Source organism: Sinocyclocheilus anshuiensis, unplaced genomic scaffold (genome assembly GCF_001515605.1).
Source record: "Sinocyclocheilus anshuiensis isolate Anshui unplaced genomic scaffold, SAMN03320099.WGS_v1.1 scaffold446, whole genome shotgun sequence".
In the NCBI taxonomy this organism is placed as follows: domain Eukaryota; kingdom Metazoa; phylum Chordata; class Actinopteri; order Cypriniformes; family Cyprinidae; genus Sinocyclocheilus; species Sinocyclocheilus anshuiensis.
This window is the reverse complement of record NW_015544247.1, coordinates 3,303,503-3,318,306: the sequence shown is the minus strand read 5'-3', so window position 1 is coordinate 3,318,306 and position 14,804 is coordinate 3,303,503. Positions and strand designations below refer to the sequence as shown.

Below are 14,804 nucleotides of genomic sequence, written 5' to 3'. Positions count from 1 at the left end.
TGAGGTCACTTCGTGCTGTTCACATTCCTGGGCTGCTCAACCGGGCAGCCGACGAGCTATCTCGAGCTGCGCTCCTGGGAGAATGGCGACTCCATCCCCAGACGATCCAGCTGGTTTGGAGACGTTTCGGAGCCACTCAGGTAGGCCTGTTTGCCTCTCCAGAAAACTCTCACTGATTGGTCTCTCTAAGCGAGATCCCAATTCGTTGGTCATCCGACGTGACGTCTCCGTTCCCTCCTTCAGGGAACGAGGGTTACCATACGTAACCGAGACGTTTTTAAGCTGATCGGTCTTATAACATGGTACAAGATTTGGTTTAATTCACAGCCAGATTCATTTTCAGTCTCTGTTTGCCATATGTATGTGAATGGGAGACAGACTCTATGGAAACAAGACTCTGAAACCACAGCAGCCAATACAGAAATACATCAGTTAGTGTACAGTGACTCTTTTCCCAAATCAAACGTGTCCCCTTTTGTCTCTTTCAATTTTCTTTCTATTTTTAGTGGATCTGTTGATTTTATGAATTAACATAAAGGAATACTTCATTCAAAAATGAAAATTCTGTCATAATTTACTCATCCTCATGCCATGGAATTTAAGCAGAACGTTCATGCAGTTGTTTTCCATGCAGTGAAGTAAATTGACAGTAAAAATGACAAACGTACTATAGAAAAAGTCCATTTGTGCAACATATGCACCACTTTTATGGTGATTTATTTGTCATTTTTGCAGTGACCTTTCACTTTCATCGTACAGAAAAGAACAACATGATCATTCTTTTGACAGAATAAATAATTAATCAACAAAGGAGGGTAAGTAATTGATAACAGAATTTTCATTTTGGGTGAACTATCCCTTTAAGAAGATAATGGAGTTCATTTATCATACAGCACCACAATAGTTTGTAATTCAGACCTATGGCTAATGACTTCATCTCTGTGAGGCCCTGTTTAAGAGGCACAGTTTGTTACAGTGGCATGGATGATAGATCTATACTAATAAAAATGTAAATGTGTGTTATTTAGCCATACAGCAGCAAAGCAGCGGTAAATAGTCGAATAGGTAGTGTCGCATTGACTGACAGGCAGCTTGTGGGTGGTTAAGAGAAAGAAGACTAAACTTGTGCATGACCTTCAAGAGCTGCTATACATGTGGATTAGTTAGACTCATTTTCAGACTAAAGGTACTACAAGATAAAAGAACATAAACTGCCTCTATGTAGTTTCATTACATTGGAGTCTAAAACCCTGAGACCCTACTGAAAACCCTAATGAAAATATTAAAATTTTGCATTTTTCTAATAATTTTTTTATCATTACAGATTTCATTATATTTAATTGCATTTAACGTCTGTTAATTTATGTTTCAGGATTCTTTGATGAATAGGAAGCTAAAAAAAAAAACACTTTCAGCCATTTAACTTTCAGCCTCATTTTTCTGTCACTTTTGATCAATTTAACACATCTTTGCTAAATTAATCATTTATTTTAAAAAACATTTACTGATCCCAAATGTGTATATATATATATATATATATATATATATATATATATATATGGTGAAAGCAGTATTACTGATGACTAGTGGGTGCAGGGCAAATAAGCAAGAGTCATTGTCTATCGATTGGTTGAAAATTTCTGGAATTAAAAACAAACAAAAATGGATTTGGTGAATCTGAGCTGAGTGGGACACAACCTATACCTTGAAGGAATAGTTCACCCAAAAATGAAACACTCATTATTTATTTACCCTTATGACATTCCAAATCCAGATTACTTTTTTTTTTTTTTTACCACAAAAAAGGCTCATCACAATGAATGGGACTGAGGCTTTCGAGCCTTTTGCATTTATTGAAGCTTAAGTCCCTATGGAAAAAAAGTATGTACCAGGTTTGGAATGGCATGAAGATGATTATTAATGACTGAATTATTATAGAGGGTGAACTATCGCTTTAAATTTCAATGCTTTTAAATCATGAAAGTCTAAAACAGCTGGATGGTTGTGCAGCGCAGTGTGAATGTGCTAATTATGGGACACAGAGTGTGTGATGATTTATTTCTCACCAAGACAATGCCTCCTGACTGCTCAGCGGTACGCATTCTCATGATGGGAGCCATGCCTATTGTGGTGCCCTGGAAGTACACCCCACTGCCATAAGAGAATAAAAATGGTTAAATATACAGTACAATACTTGCACAACCAAGTAATGAGACTAAAATTAATACATGTTCAGAAAACACATTCTACCATGCTACAACACCTGCTGAATTAAACATGCAACCCAGAGGTCTTGCAACAGTAATGTAGCATAATGTTTAAACTATTTATTGTACCATAATGGTTTCATTTTTTAAATAAAATTTAAAGAATTTTGTACAATATAGTGTTCAAAAGTACAATATAGTGTTCACTATATTGAAAATATAGTGAATTACTCAAGTCTACTCAAGATCCTTCAGTATATTGTTCAATACATTTTTCAGTATTATTAATGTTAAACATGCTGTTTAATATTTTTGTGAAAACTAGACATCTTTTTTCATGACTCTTTGATGAATGTAAAGTTAAATAGAACAGCATTTTTTAAAAATAGGAATCTCTTCTATTATAAATGTCTTTACCGTCACTTTTGATCAATTTAATGAATGCTTGCTGAATAAAAGTATTAATTTCTTTTAAAAACTTACTGACCCTAAACTTTTGAACGGTAGTGAATATACAGTACAGAATATGGGAAGCAATATATTAGTATTCAGTGTTGGGAAAATTACTTTGAAAATGTACTGTAATGGATTACAGATTACAAGTTACCCTATTTAAAATGTAATAAGTAGTGTAACTATTTCAATTATTTTATTAAAGTAATGTAACTGATTACATTTTATTATTTTTGATTACTTTTGTAAATTTCTAATGAATGTTTTCAACAATTAATAATTTTCAAACATTTAAACCAAGCAGGGTTAACCTTACAGTAGTACTCAACATTGATTACTGTCAGACTTTCATCACTTGAATTAAGATAACAAAATCAGACTTCAGCACCTCTTTTTACTTTGAGATCGTTCTGAGGTTAAATATATTGCAATTTGGGAAAGAAATCAATTAAATCTCTATGCTGGTATGTGTGAAAACATTCAGATGTAACCCCCTTTCATAAGTAACTGTAATTTAATGACACATTTTTCCTCAGTATCTGTAACAAATTACAATTACATTTATTTTGTAATTAAATTACGTAACTCCATTACATGTAACTAGTTACTCCACAACACTGTTAGTATTCACTTCCATTCACATTGCACTGCTCAGCTTTTCTATTGTTTTAACATAAATGTGCTATGTTGATGTGGTTGACCGTTGCGCTCATGTCTGCATCTTCTGCATCGTCTCGCACAGCTCAAGTTAAAAGAAGTTCAACTTTTAAAAAACGTGTCTCTAGGCCTTGCATTTTTCCTGTTCCACTGCCCTGTATCTAGTGTTTTTAACTGCAAAAACACATTCTGTGTGAATGGCCCCTAAGATGTGCATGCTACTGAGTTGTGTAAAATGGGTGTGTTTGTACCTAATAAGCTGGGCGTTATCATGTGGCCGCTGCGGCAACAGTTTAAGTTTTCTCCAGTCCAAAAACTCATGCAGCGTTGTGAAGGGGTCTTGGGTGACTGCACACTTATCGGCATCACTCCACACCTCCAGTCCCACCAGAGCTACACGGATGTTCAACACTCTGTAAAACTGAGAGAACACATAATACATCTATTGACACAGCAGTATGTCTGGAAATCAGTCAATTTAACCTAATCTAAAAATACTTGGCTTTCTTTCAAAAGGGGGTTTATTTAAAATCTCATCCTTTACCTCAGCAGTCCTACATTCATCTCTGACAATCACGCCTCTATTTTAGACTTCTAATCAAGTGTTCCCATTCATTCAGGCAAAGAATGGCATTTAATACCTTGTCCACGTAATTGGCGATCTCGGCTAGCCTTTGCTTAACCTTCTCCACATCTTTTCCTTGTTTCTGGAACTGAAGAGGGAAAGAAAAGACAAAGGTGAGATGAAAGACATACTCCAACAAGTATAAGACGAGAGTCTAGATGGATTTTTAAACAATGCAGGACCCTCTGAGTGGCTGTCATATGTAGGGCGTTATCAAAAGTGTGTCTGATGGCACACTCTTAAGAGCACTTGAAAGGGACCATTACAGCAGGGTAGAGGCACTGAACAATAGCAATCAATGAATAAAATGAGTATGCGCAAGTGTGACAGCCGGCCACTTTCAGTCCAGCATTGCTTCCCCTGTGAGTGTATGTTTAAGATGCAAAAAAAAACAAAACTAAATTGATAGAATGGATAAGCCTTTTTAGTCAAATAGTGTTGCATGAAAATGTAATTAACAGGGACGAAAGACATCACAATCTCTCTGTGATAGCTTTCTTGTTGCCAAGTTTCCTTTTCCCACATCCAATGTTCACTTTATACACAACACTTCCTGTTTCCTGTCTGATCATTTGGGAGCATTGCCCTACTTCCTGTCAGGTTCCACCCTCTATGACCTGCTTTTGGTTTGGCCTACTAAGGTGAAACAAAGAACCAAAACTTTACCGTAACCCAAATACTGCACAGTAGTCAACCAAACACAATTGGGTATTACAGCACATTTCCTTTCATTCTTCTTTCTTTAACAGTCTGATATTAAAGTACTTGTGCAAAAACGGTTTGGTGGAGCACGTAACATAAGATACTGTGATATCTGAAAAACTTTTTAACTGGTCTTGCACTACAATTTCTGTCAAACCTTTTGTGTTTGTTGTCTTACCTCTCTGTTGTCTGCTACAATGATGAGCTCCACGTATTTGGTGGTCTTCTGAACATCCCGTTTATGCTGCCGAACAGAAAAGAGCATGTCAGTGATCTTATTATTTGATAAATGGCTCATTACCAACTAAATTTACCAGAGGGTCTACCAGAGCGTAGTGATAGGGATTTGGATTCATCCAGTGACTTCAATCTTTTAAATGTGTTTACCAAATTACATACAGATTAATTCACTATTAGGCCTACTTTCAAAGATACTTTTTGCAGGTTACACCAGTAAGTGACTTTTTTGTGTATAATAAGCAACTTGGTGAATGATTCACTCCACTGATTCATTAAAAGCTACCTGAAACAATTAATATTTTTCTTTATTAAAATTGGTGTATTAACTACCTCTATATACTGGCATTGCAAAACAAGTTTTCAAAAAAAAAAATGTGACTATACTTACCTAGTTTTTTTATGGTTACTTGGTTTAACCACAGCTGCTATCTGCGTGTCATGGCCCACAACAAATTTCAGTTATGTGGTTATTTATAGACACGTAAGTATTTCAGCTCAAGATGGGCAGAGCTCCTTGAAACAAAAACTGATCTCTAAAGCACACAGTGTCCTGGTACATATGCATTATATGACAACATTTTGCATATTCTTGTTCCTTAGACTTAGAATTAAAGTCCAAATGTAATGATCAAGGTCGTTCAAAAGCAGGGTTATTATCATTAACTAAAAGTAACCCCATAGAAAATCATTACGTGAAATAAAATACTTATTATTGTCTAAAGTTTAAGAACTAACAAACTGAATAAAACAAAAAACTACAACTTAATAAAAACAATACAGATATACTGTGTTTTTTAAAAAAAAGCTAAAAATTTACCTGAAATTAAAATGAAATCAGAAAACAATTTAAAAAAACAAAAATTGTAATATATGATACTCAAATAACACTAGCTCAAAATTCAATTTTTCAGGTCAATTTACAGTCCCTTTTTTTTTAAGAAAACTAGTGGTTTTGAAATAGCATAGAGGAAATCATTCAAAAAATTAACAAAATTGTGGTTGAACAAATTTTTCACTTGACAAGGACTGATCCTTTTCTCTTGTTCAGTGCTACTTTGAGCCTTCAAATGCTATTTCCTATAGTCAGCCATTAAAGACAGGAAAGCATACTTATATTAAAGGTACACTTTGATTTAGTTCAATTTAATAAAGCTGATTCTAATCACCACGACCACCAAAAATAGCTGAAGCCTGAACCAACAAGTGACCCCTCTGAACTGTCTCTTTAACCTCCTTGTAACACTTTCAGTTTTTTATAACTTCGACTAGCAGTTCTGTAGTCACCATGGTGACAATATCAAGAGTCTTCATCTCCTTTTGATTTATATTCTCATCGAATGGACAATGAAATTATCTATAATCTTTAGATGTGTCTGCAAATATCAGTGCCAGCATTGATACAGATCCTAACCGTAATCACTTTTATTATATAGATATCATCAGTTTGCCATTATGTTGAGTTATAACAGAATTTTCTATCTGCTGCTATCCTTTGGAATCAATACAATGGCATCTGAATATCTTATTTAGACAGCTATGTTGTGATAAGAACATCTTCAATGCCAAGACTGTTATGTTGGGATCATCTGTTAACCTTTGATGTCTCGCCGAGCTCTCTAATCTTGTTTTAGCATGCATGGGAAGTGAGGGCAACCACAATCCTCTCATCTGCATTAACAAAGACATCACATGCTGAATGATGCATGTTAATTCATCCTCAAGACAAAAAAGTGACACTCTCCAAACAAAACACTGTTATAATAGCTGCTACATTGACAGTCGCTGACGGATCGCATTCATACCCTTGTGCTGAATGATTGTGGCAGTCCTCCAGTGCTCATATGGCTGACAGTCGATATGTTGTGTCCATGTCCACAGGTTCCGGAGGGGAAGTGTAGGTGATGCCCTTCATAAATCACATGGGTGTCATTTGCTGGCTCAAAAGCTGGCTCCACCATCAGTGTTTTATTTTCAAGTAAGATGAACCCTCTGAGGATTGAATTCAGATTTAAACTCTTTTAAAATGTGTTTTTTTCCCCAGTGAAACAAAACATACAAACACATAATGGCAAGGTAACAGGCAACTTATTTTGTGGTACTTGCTAAGAAAAGCATCACTTACTATTGCACAAACTTAGCAATGATGTGCTAAGGCTTTGTGCATAACCTATCCTGTAACATTTGTGATATTAATAAGAATTATATCTCAAAATGTGCGGCTTGCTATGAAGGGCTTTTTAAACTGATAAAGGGCTGAATTCATGAAACATTCTTAAAATAATAGTTCACCCAAAATGAAAATTACTTTATGATTTACTTACCCTCAAGCCATCCTAGGAGTATTTTGTACTTTTGTCTTTTAAATATGGATATTCTTCTTACACAAACGCATCGATTCACTTCAGAAGGCCTTTATTAACCCGCCGGAGCTGTGTGGTGCACTTTTTATGATAGATGGATGCACTTTTTTGGGCTTCAAAATCTCAACCCCCATTCATTGCCATTATAAAGCTTGGAAGAGCCAGGATATTTTTAAAATTGAACTCAGATTGTATTTGTCTGAAAAAAGAAAGTCATATACATCTGGGATGGCTTGAGGGTGAGTAAATCATGGGGTAATTTTCATTTTTGGGTGAACTATCCCTTTAAGAACAAAATTATTCTTAATTGCCATTTTCTTCTTATATTTTTTTTTTCTAAAAAAATAATAAAGTTAAGAATATTTTGTTTTTGCCAAAATATTTCTTAATAATATTCTTATCTTTTTTTTTAAAGATTGTCCTAAAACAAAACTTTTTTAGATTGTTGTAAAGATAAGAATTTGAAATCATGGAAATCCGGAAGCCGTTCCGGGCGGTTGACGTTGGACGTAGGCGTAGCGCACGTGCCAGTGATTAGTGATGAACGTGGAAGCGCGACGGAGAGAGAACAAAACAAAACGCTGGTCACGAATTAGAAGTACAAAACGAGGATTTTGATATAAGCCAAGATGAGACTGGTTTGTCTTTGTTAAAGTAAGGAAACGTTGGTTTTCGCGAGACTCACATGCGCATGCGCTACGCCTATGTCCGGCGGCATCTCTTGTGAACACGTACGACAGTTAGCGGAAGTTACACAAAACTGTTTATATCATTTTAAATATGGATATTTTTCCTACAAAAACACATCAATTTGCTACAGGAGGCCTTTATTCACCCCGCGGAGCCATGTGAGACACGTTTTATTATGGATGGATGCGCTTTATTTGATGACTTTTGGACCATTGAACAAAAACACCTGCCCATGCCATTATAAAGTTTTGAAGAGCAAGGCAATTTTTTTATATAACTCCGATTGGATTCGTCTGAAAGAAGAAAGGCATATACACCTAGGATGCCTTGAGGGTGAGTAAAACATGGGCTAATTTTTCATTTTTGGGTGAACTAACCCTTTAAATGCACAAAGGTATGATATTTAATTAATTTATTGGGTTCTTTAGAATATTAAGCTTTTCAACATAAAACTAGCTATAATAGGCCTACATAATACTACTAGGGATGTGCACAAGTACTCTGAAGTGACACCAATTATTCATGTCATGATTATGTATGACAACATTTGTAGAGTCCATAATTGAAATTGTCCCTAATAAAATCATTTTTAATTTTAGAATTATGACATTTTGGCAGCATTCAGCCCATATAAGAGCTCCCATTCACAGGACGCATTAACTCTAGGGAAATGAATGCATCGGACCTCTCCATCTTGAGGCACTAAAGCATGGTTCATTAAAAAACGCAATGCAACCCCAGAGATTTAGAGATTTAGTGGTGGGCTTATTTGACTTGTTCCAGTAAGCAACTACCAAGCAATGCCCCTGTAACAACTCGGAACACCATAGAATTCAATTTCTTGGCAACCACCTACAATACGCTACCATATCATTGTGTCTTTAGGTAAACATGGACAAGCATTAATTTCTTCAGAAAAAATATATGCAATTAGGCTGTATGGTATAACTTGCAGGTAATTTTCTTGAGGTGCAGGACACTTTATGCTCTAAGTATTTAGAGTGAAACAAAAAAAGATTATGTAAATGAGAGAAATGAATGGGGGGAAAATTATACAAGTCTGGATTCTGGCTAAATGCTGCAGTGACATAGCTAAATAATATTAACTCTGAGATCAAATAATATAATTCTAATATAATTATATTTTTATCAGTACAATATAATTGTAAAATTTAAAGGCAGTTGACCTTTCACCATCTAATAAACTCTATAGTCAATAAATCCAGTTCTAATAAGTCCATTTGTTTGTCTTCGCCCCATTTGGGAAATGGGTGGATATGGATTTTTCTGCAGAATGACACTCGATTGTATAAAATTTAATTTCTCCACCCAGTTCTGTGACTAATAACCCATTACTCACCAGAAAGTGAAATGCCTACGTTTTCAAATGTGTGAATTTACATTTGTGATATCCTTAATAATATAGCCATGGGTGAAAAAAGACATTTTGAAAGATATTGTTGAGCGATAATTGAATATGAAGGGTGTATGTATAAGAGCCACTGGCTGCAAGATGAAGAGTGAGTTTTCACTTTGCAATATAATAACATGATAAAACAGATGAAAATCTGGAGTCATACTGATAGTTCAAAACGATGCTTGCAGAAGGAATGATAATTTTAATTAAATCTGATGATACCCTCCTTGCAATTTATAACCAAGCTGCTAATATGAAACCTGAAAGTACTGAGCAGGATTGCAATTTGTTCTACAGTATTGCATATTTCAGCATCTTCAGATGTAAACATTTCCATCTCGCACCCCCACACCAGTGAGGAAAAAAGCCACGATCACATTTACCTCGGCCTTGATTCACAGTAACCTTCTGTGTTCAGATATGGCTTTAATATCTACCTACCTGAAAGTCTCCGGGCTTTTGATAATGAAGATAAAGTAAAGATTTTCGGTAGAAGTGTTTTGTAATTACAAGCAGGAGACCTTGGGTTTGCTTCAATTATAGCTCTGAGTTCACCTTCACCAATTCTGTTCTGCCACATGCTCCTTCTAATTATATTTAACATCATTGCTTAAGTTTTTCATGACATATTAAAGGTTTTCAGTCATTTTATGTGCTTATCTTCAGGACAATGAAGCATGGGATGATACTAAAGCATTTATTGATGTTTAATCTCACGGTTTTATAGGCTCTAAATGAACCTTCACATAGGAAGAGTTGTGAAGTCCACTGGAAACAATAGCAAGGCAATAAATGTTGGACAACTTAAGGCTTAGTATAATAGCTTTCCACACTAAAGCACACATGCGTTAAACTACTTGTTTAAGGACTTTTAACGACTTTGAAAATTGGAACTCAATATGATTAAAATTACCGCCTATAGTACATAATGGGATACATGGACATTATGGTGGTGATACCGTGCTTACCTGATACCAGAGCATGCACTGAGGCTGACATCAGAGTGAGTGTATCCTTGGACTTCACCATGGTAATAGCAATTCATCTGCATGAAGAAAAGGAAAAATCCTTGTAAAGTTGAAAACGTGTCAGGTTTTGGAAAAATTTGCATGAAAAGTTTTACTTGTGCATGTGGTGCAACTAAAAAAAAACCTTTTAAAATATACCTTTCTCAGTAAAAAAGTATGTTTTTAGAAATATTATGAGTGATTAATTAACAAATATCATTAAGTTTTTGAAGGGACACACTACATGACATTTTACAACCTGAACTGACCTTGCCTTGTCATTAAAAAAGGTCAAATTATTTACATTTACATTTAGTCATTTAGCAGACGCTTTTATCCACAGCGACTTACAAATGAGGACAATGTAAGCAATCAAAATCAACAAAAGAGCAATGATATGCAAGTGCTATAACAAGTCTCAGTTAGCTTAACGCAGTACATGTAGCAAGTTTTTTTTTTAAATAAATAAATAAATATGCCAAACCATCAAGTTTTTATCAGTACAGTATTAGGACAGATGCCTGACATTTTAACTGTATGCAATTAAATAAATAAATAAATGCTTCTAAGTAGAGAAATTACGTACATCATAGAAGTCACTTGTATGTATAAATTGCATTTTCTATGTATTTTTCTATGTATAAGAATCCGGACGAAAAAAAGCATAATTTCCCTGACCCAACAGCCAGATGTGCAACACGAAAACTTGAATTTTGGCCAAAAGATCAAGTTAAAGTGGGGTTATTTCCGAATTTCCAAACATTTACATTTAGTCATTTAACAGACGCTTTTATCCACAGCGATTTACAAATGAGGACAATGGAAGCAATCAAAATCAACAAAAGAGCAATGATATGCAAGTGCTATAGCAAGTCTCAGTTAGCTTAATGCAGTACATGTAGCAAGGTTTTTAAAAAAATAAATAAATATGCCAAACCATCAAGTATTTATCAGTACAGTATTAGGACAGATGCCTGACATTTTAACTGTATGCAATTAAATAAATAAATAAATGCTTCTAAGTAGAGAAATTACGTACATCATAGAAGTCACTTGTATGTATAAATTGCATTTTCTATGTATTTTTCTATGTATAAGAATCCGGACGGATAATTTCCCTGACCCAACAGCCAGATGTGCGACACGAAAACTTGAATTTTGGCCAAAAGATCAAGTTAAAGTGGGGTTATTTCCGAAATCAATTAACCATAAAATTGGATTATTTACTAACTGAGATCCTGTTCAGGTGCAAGATAATGTCAGATAATGTTGGTCTAAAGGGATCATGTAGCATAATGCCACGTAGCAAAAGTCATCTTTAAGCAGCTGCTTGCCGATGAAAACCACACTTTGTGGTGCCGGTAAGAGTAGTGCCTGCTGGTCTATTTTCCAAGGAAACTATTCTCCCCTGTCATGGCTGGCACAAGCCCCCAAAGACCTTTCATGTGGAAATACCAATCGGTAGCCACAGGCTGGACGTCTAACTGCCATCACTCACACAAATGTTCACACACACTCACGCAGGCAGACAAAACCATTCAAAAACACACCGCTCTGTCAAAAGCAATCCTCGCCTGATGGCAAAAATCCTTCACATCAAAACTCGGCTGTCTGAGAGAATTTTTGTGGCTACCATTTCCACATCTTTAAGCTTTAACAGACCAAGAATAGCAAAGAACATACCAGAAACAGCCATAGATGTAGGATATCTGAACAGCTAGAGCTAAAAATGATGACTGACTAGCTAATGGCCCTGTTAAATAATACACTAGGCCAGCAAAGTGAAGTCTGAGACTTATATTAGTAAAAGCAGGCCATTTTTCTTTCATAATGTCCTAATTTTAAGAATCACCAGAAAAAATATTAGGCTGCTTTTTTTATGTGTCTGCCTTGGATGACAGTTCACACATGTATCTGCTGAGAAATTAGCTTTTTTGACAGTTTTAGTTGAAAAAAGTTGAAGGATAAAATCGTAATTTTCATATTTCAATATAATATTTGAAAAACAGTTCTTAGAAATAAAACATAAATCATTTGTATAATCTAACTGTCACTCAAAGCATTGATTCTAAAGCATACAATTTTTCATTTTAAAATAAATTAAAGTATGTTCTTCCTTTGTGCAAATAAGATTGTCAGTCAAGTATCTGTTTTATTACCACTCGCACCAAAGCCTTGTCAAGCTGTTTTACCTATTTTTGATGAATTAATCTTTTACAATGGCTCCATTTTTTTAGACATTCTCAGCTTTGAAGACAAAAGATGTTCATGGCTATTTGGACAGGCTTAAAAGATTATAAATAAGAGCTAAACATGCCCAGCAGGAATAATATTGTCAAGCCTACACATGTGCGACTTGGAATGGGGGGATGGCAACATGTTGTCAAAGCTGTCAGTTGCGGTTCTTAGCACTAGTCTAATTATAAAAGTACAAAAGACACAGCAGACAATTCAAATCAGGCCTGACAATAATGTCAACATGCTGTCCTCGTGTCAACATCACATCACAGCAAAGATTCATCAGCTTTTCTGGGAAAACGGCCAGTCAGAGAATGCTAGAGCACTAGCCAGCCCAGTTTAACTTTTGAAGCTTTTTAAGTATCATATTTGACAACAATATAGGCATATTTCACTAAAAATGAAAATTAGCAGTTTTGTTTCAACCTCATGTCCTTCTTAAACTTATACAAATTATTCCTTAGAATGCAATGAGTTTTATATCTAAATGGCCAAGCTGCTCATTTCAATTCAATGAAAGCTGTTGTTTTTTAGTTAATAAGAAGATTTTCAAGAATTTCAGTAAATAAAATACTTCAAATTTAGTCTGTTCCTCACATAAAGCTATTGTAAGACTCTGATTTCTTAAAATATACAGAGCTTAAGTGTTATGGACCACTTTGTGATTAGAACTCAATGTTTTTTTGGGGCTTTATTGTCTATGAGGACCTTGGGAGCCTTTGGTCCCCATCCACTTTCAGTGTACAGAAAAGAGCAGCTTGGGCTTTTGACTAAACGTCATGTAAAGGAAGAGTGAGTAAATGATGATGATACTACTGTTGAACTAGCCCAGAAAAGTAAATGCTGATGTATTACAAGTTGGTCTAATTCCTCTAATAGCATTTGAAATGGGCCAACAATTAATATCCATTCCATTATCTCACTGGGATGTGTGTATACCAAAAGATAAATGTGTATGAGACTGTTTAACTTACCGTTGAGTTGTGAGTGCTCATAACAGTTTGTCCATCTTCCCTATAATGCATCTCAGTGTAATGGCTGGCGAACAGGCCGCTAGAAGAGAAAACACACACACACACACACACACACACACACAAACAAATCTATTAAGCATTGCATCAGCATCTTCCCCGCCCAGAAAATCAATATTTTTAAATGAGAATATTTACAAGTTTATGGTTGAATATAAAAAGAAGAATTCCATAAGAGATTATGGAAGTGTGTCAGACAGTAAGTAGAGAGAAAACTAGCTTTTCAAAGATGCACATAAACAGGAAAAGTAGGGCATCGTATGTGTTGTGATCATAGGAAATGATCAGCAGATCCACCAGATCAAATGATGAGCCACCAACATATGGGCATAAATGCAATGGGATCCAAAAGTCCTCTAAAGAAAATGCTTCTGATTAGCATTTTTTTCACAATTAAATTAACTTTTTCCAAAAACAAAAATGTATTCGCTATTTTCCAAAATCCCAAAACTCTGTTTATTTCCAGGTCTAAATATTATTTTGAATCCCACTGTACATACAAATACTTTTCCAATTGGAATGCTGGTTAAGTATATGTGCATGTGTGAACAAAGTAGCTCACAGAAACACAGGGGAAAAGGATGAGTTGTGCTTCCAAGCATTGAGTGTGCGTTTTGCTGGCATGTCAAACTCTGCTCAGGCATTGCTGGAAGAGACGACGGAGTGATATGTGACATGATGCTGACATGATGAAATCCAAATGTAATCACCTGAACAACATAAGCAGATCCTCTTAAAGGGCCAGTATGTATGTGTATATGTCTGTGCAGTGTTCCATAATCTGAAATCCTTTTAGAGTGTTTTGTTGTAACCTAAATGTAAGCAGAATTTAAATCAGCTATCCTACTTTAAATTTTATACACAAAAACTCGAGAGACCAGCTGCAGAGCCAAAAATCAAACAAGGGAATTTTTAAAGAATTACTCTTTGTAGCCCAGTTTATTTTAAGCTCAAATTAAGTGTTTTGTACTTAAAAAAAAAAAAAAGAAAAAGAAAAAAAAAGTTAATGACAATTCAGCTGACTAAAATGTAAAAAATAATGGGGTATTGTTTCAAACTGTGAAGAAATACTTTGTTACAGAAGCATATTAGTATTATTAAACACACACACACACACACACACACACACACACACACACACACACACGTTTGTTTCTGTGAATTGTGGGGACTTTCC

The 14,804-nt window shown here is 35.2% G+C and overlaps 1 protein-coding gene across 3 annotated transcripts in view; it reads right to left on the bottom strand.

The window, feature by feature from the left end:
• Positions 1-14,804, bottom strand: part of adam12b (ADAM metallopeptidase domain 12b) — a 113,447-nt gene that overhangs the window by 43,397 nt on the left and 55,246 nt on the right. For all 3 annotated transcript variants that reach the window (XM_016498610.1, XM_016498609.1, XM_016498611.1), the window contains 7 exons: positions 13,571-13,649; positions 10,320-10,396; positions 6,687-6,873; positions 4,823-4,888; positions 3,959-4,030; positions 3,569-3,738; positions 2,067-2,151 (listed from right to left, as the gene is read on the bottom strand). In XM_016498610.1, the coding sequence (XP_016354096.1) occupies positions 2,067-2,151; positions 3,569-3,738; positions 3,959-4,030; positions 4,823-4,888; positions 6,687-6,873; positions 10,320-10,396; positions 13,571-13,649 (736 nt within the window). The remainder of the gene's footprint in view (positions 1-2,066; positions 2,152-3,568; positions 3,739-3,958; positions 4,031-4,822; positions 4,889-6,686; positions 6,874-10,319; positions 10,397-13,570; positions 13,650-14,804) is intronic.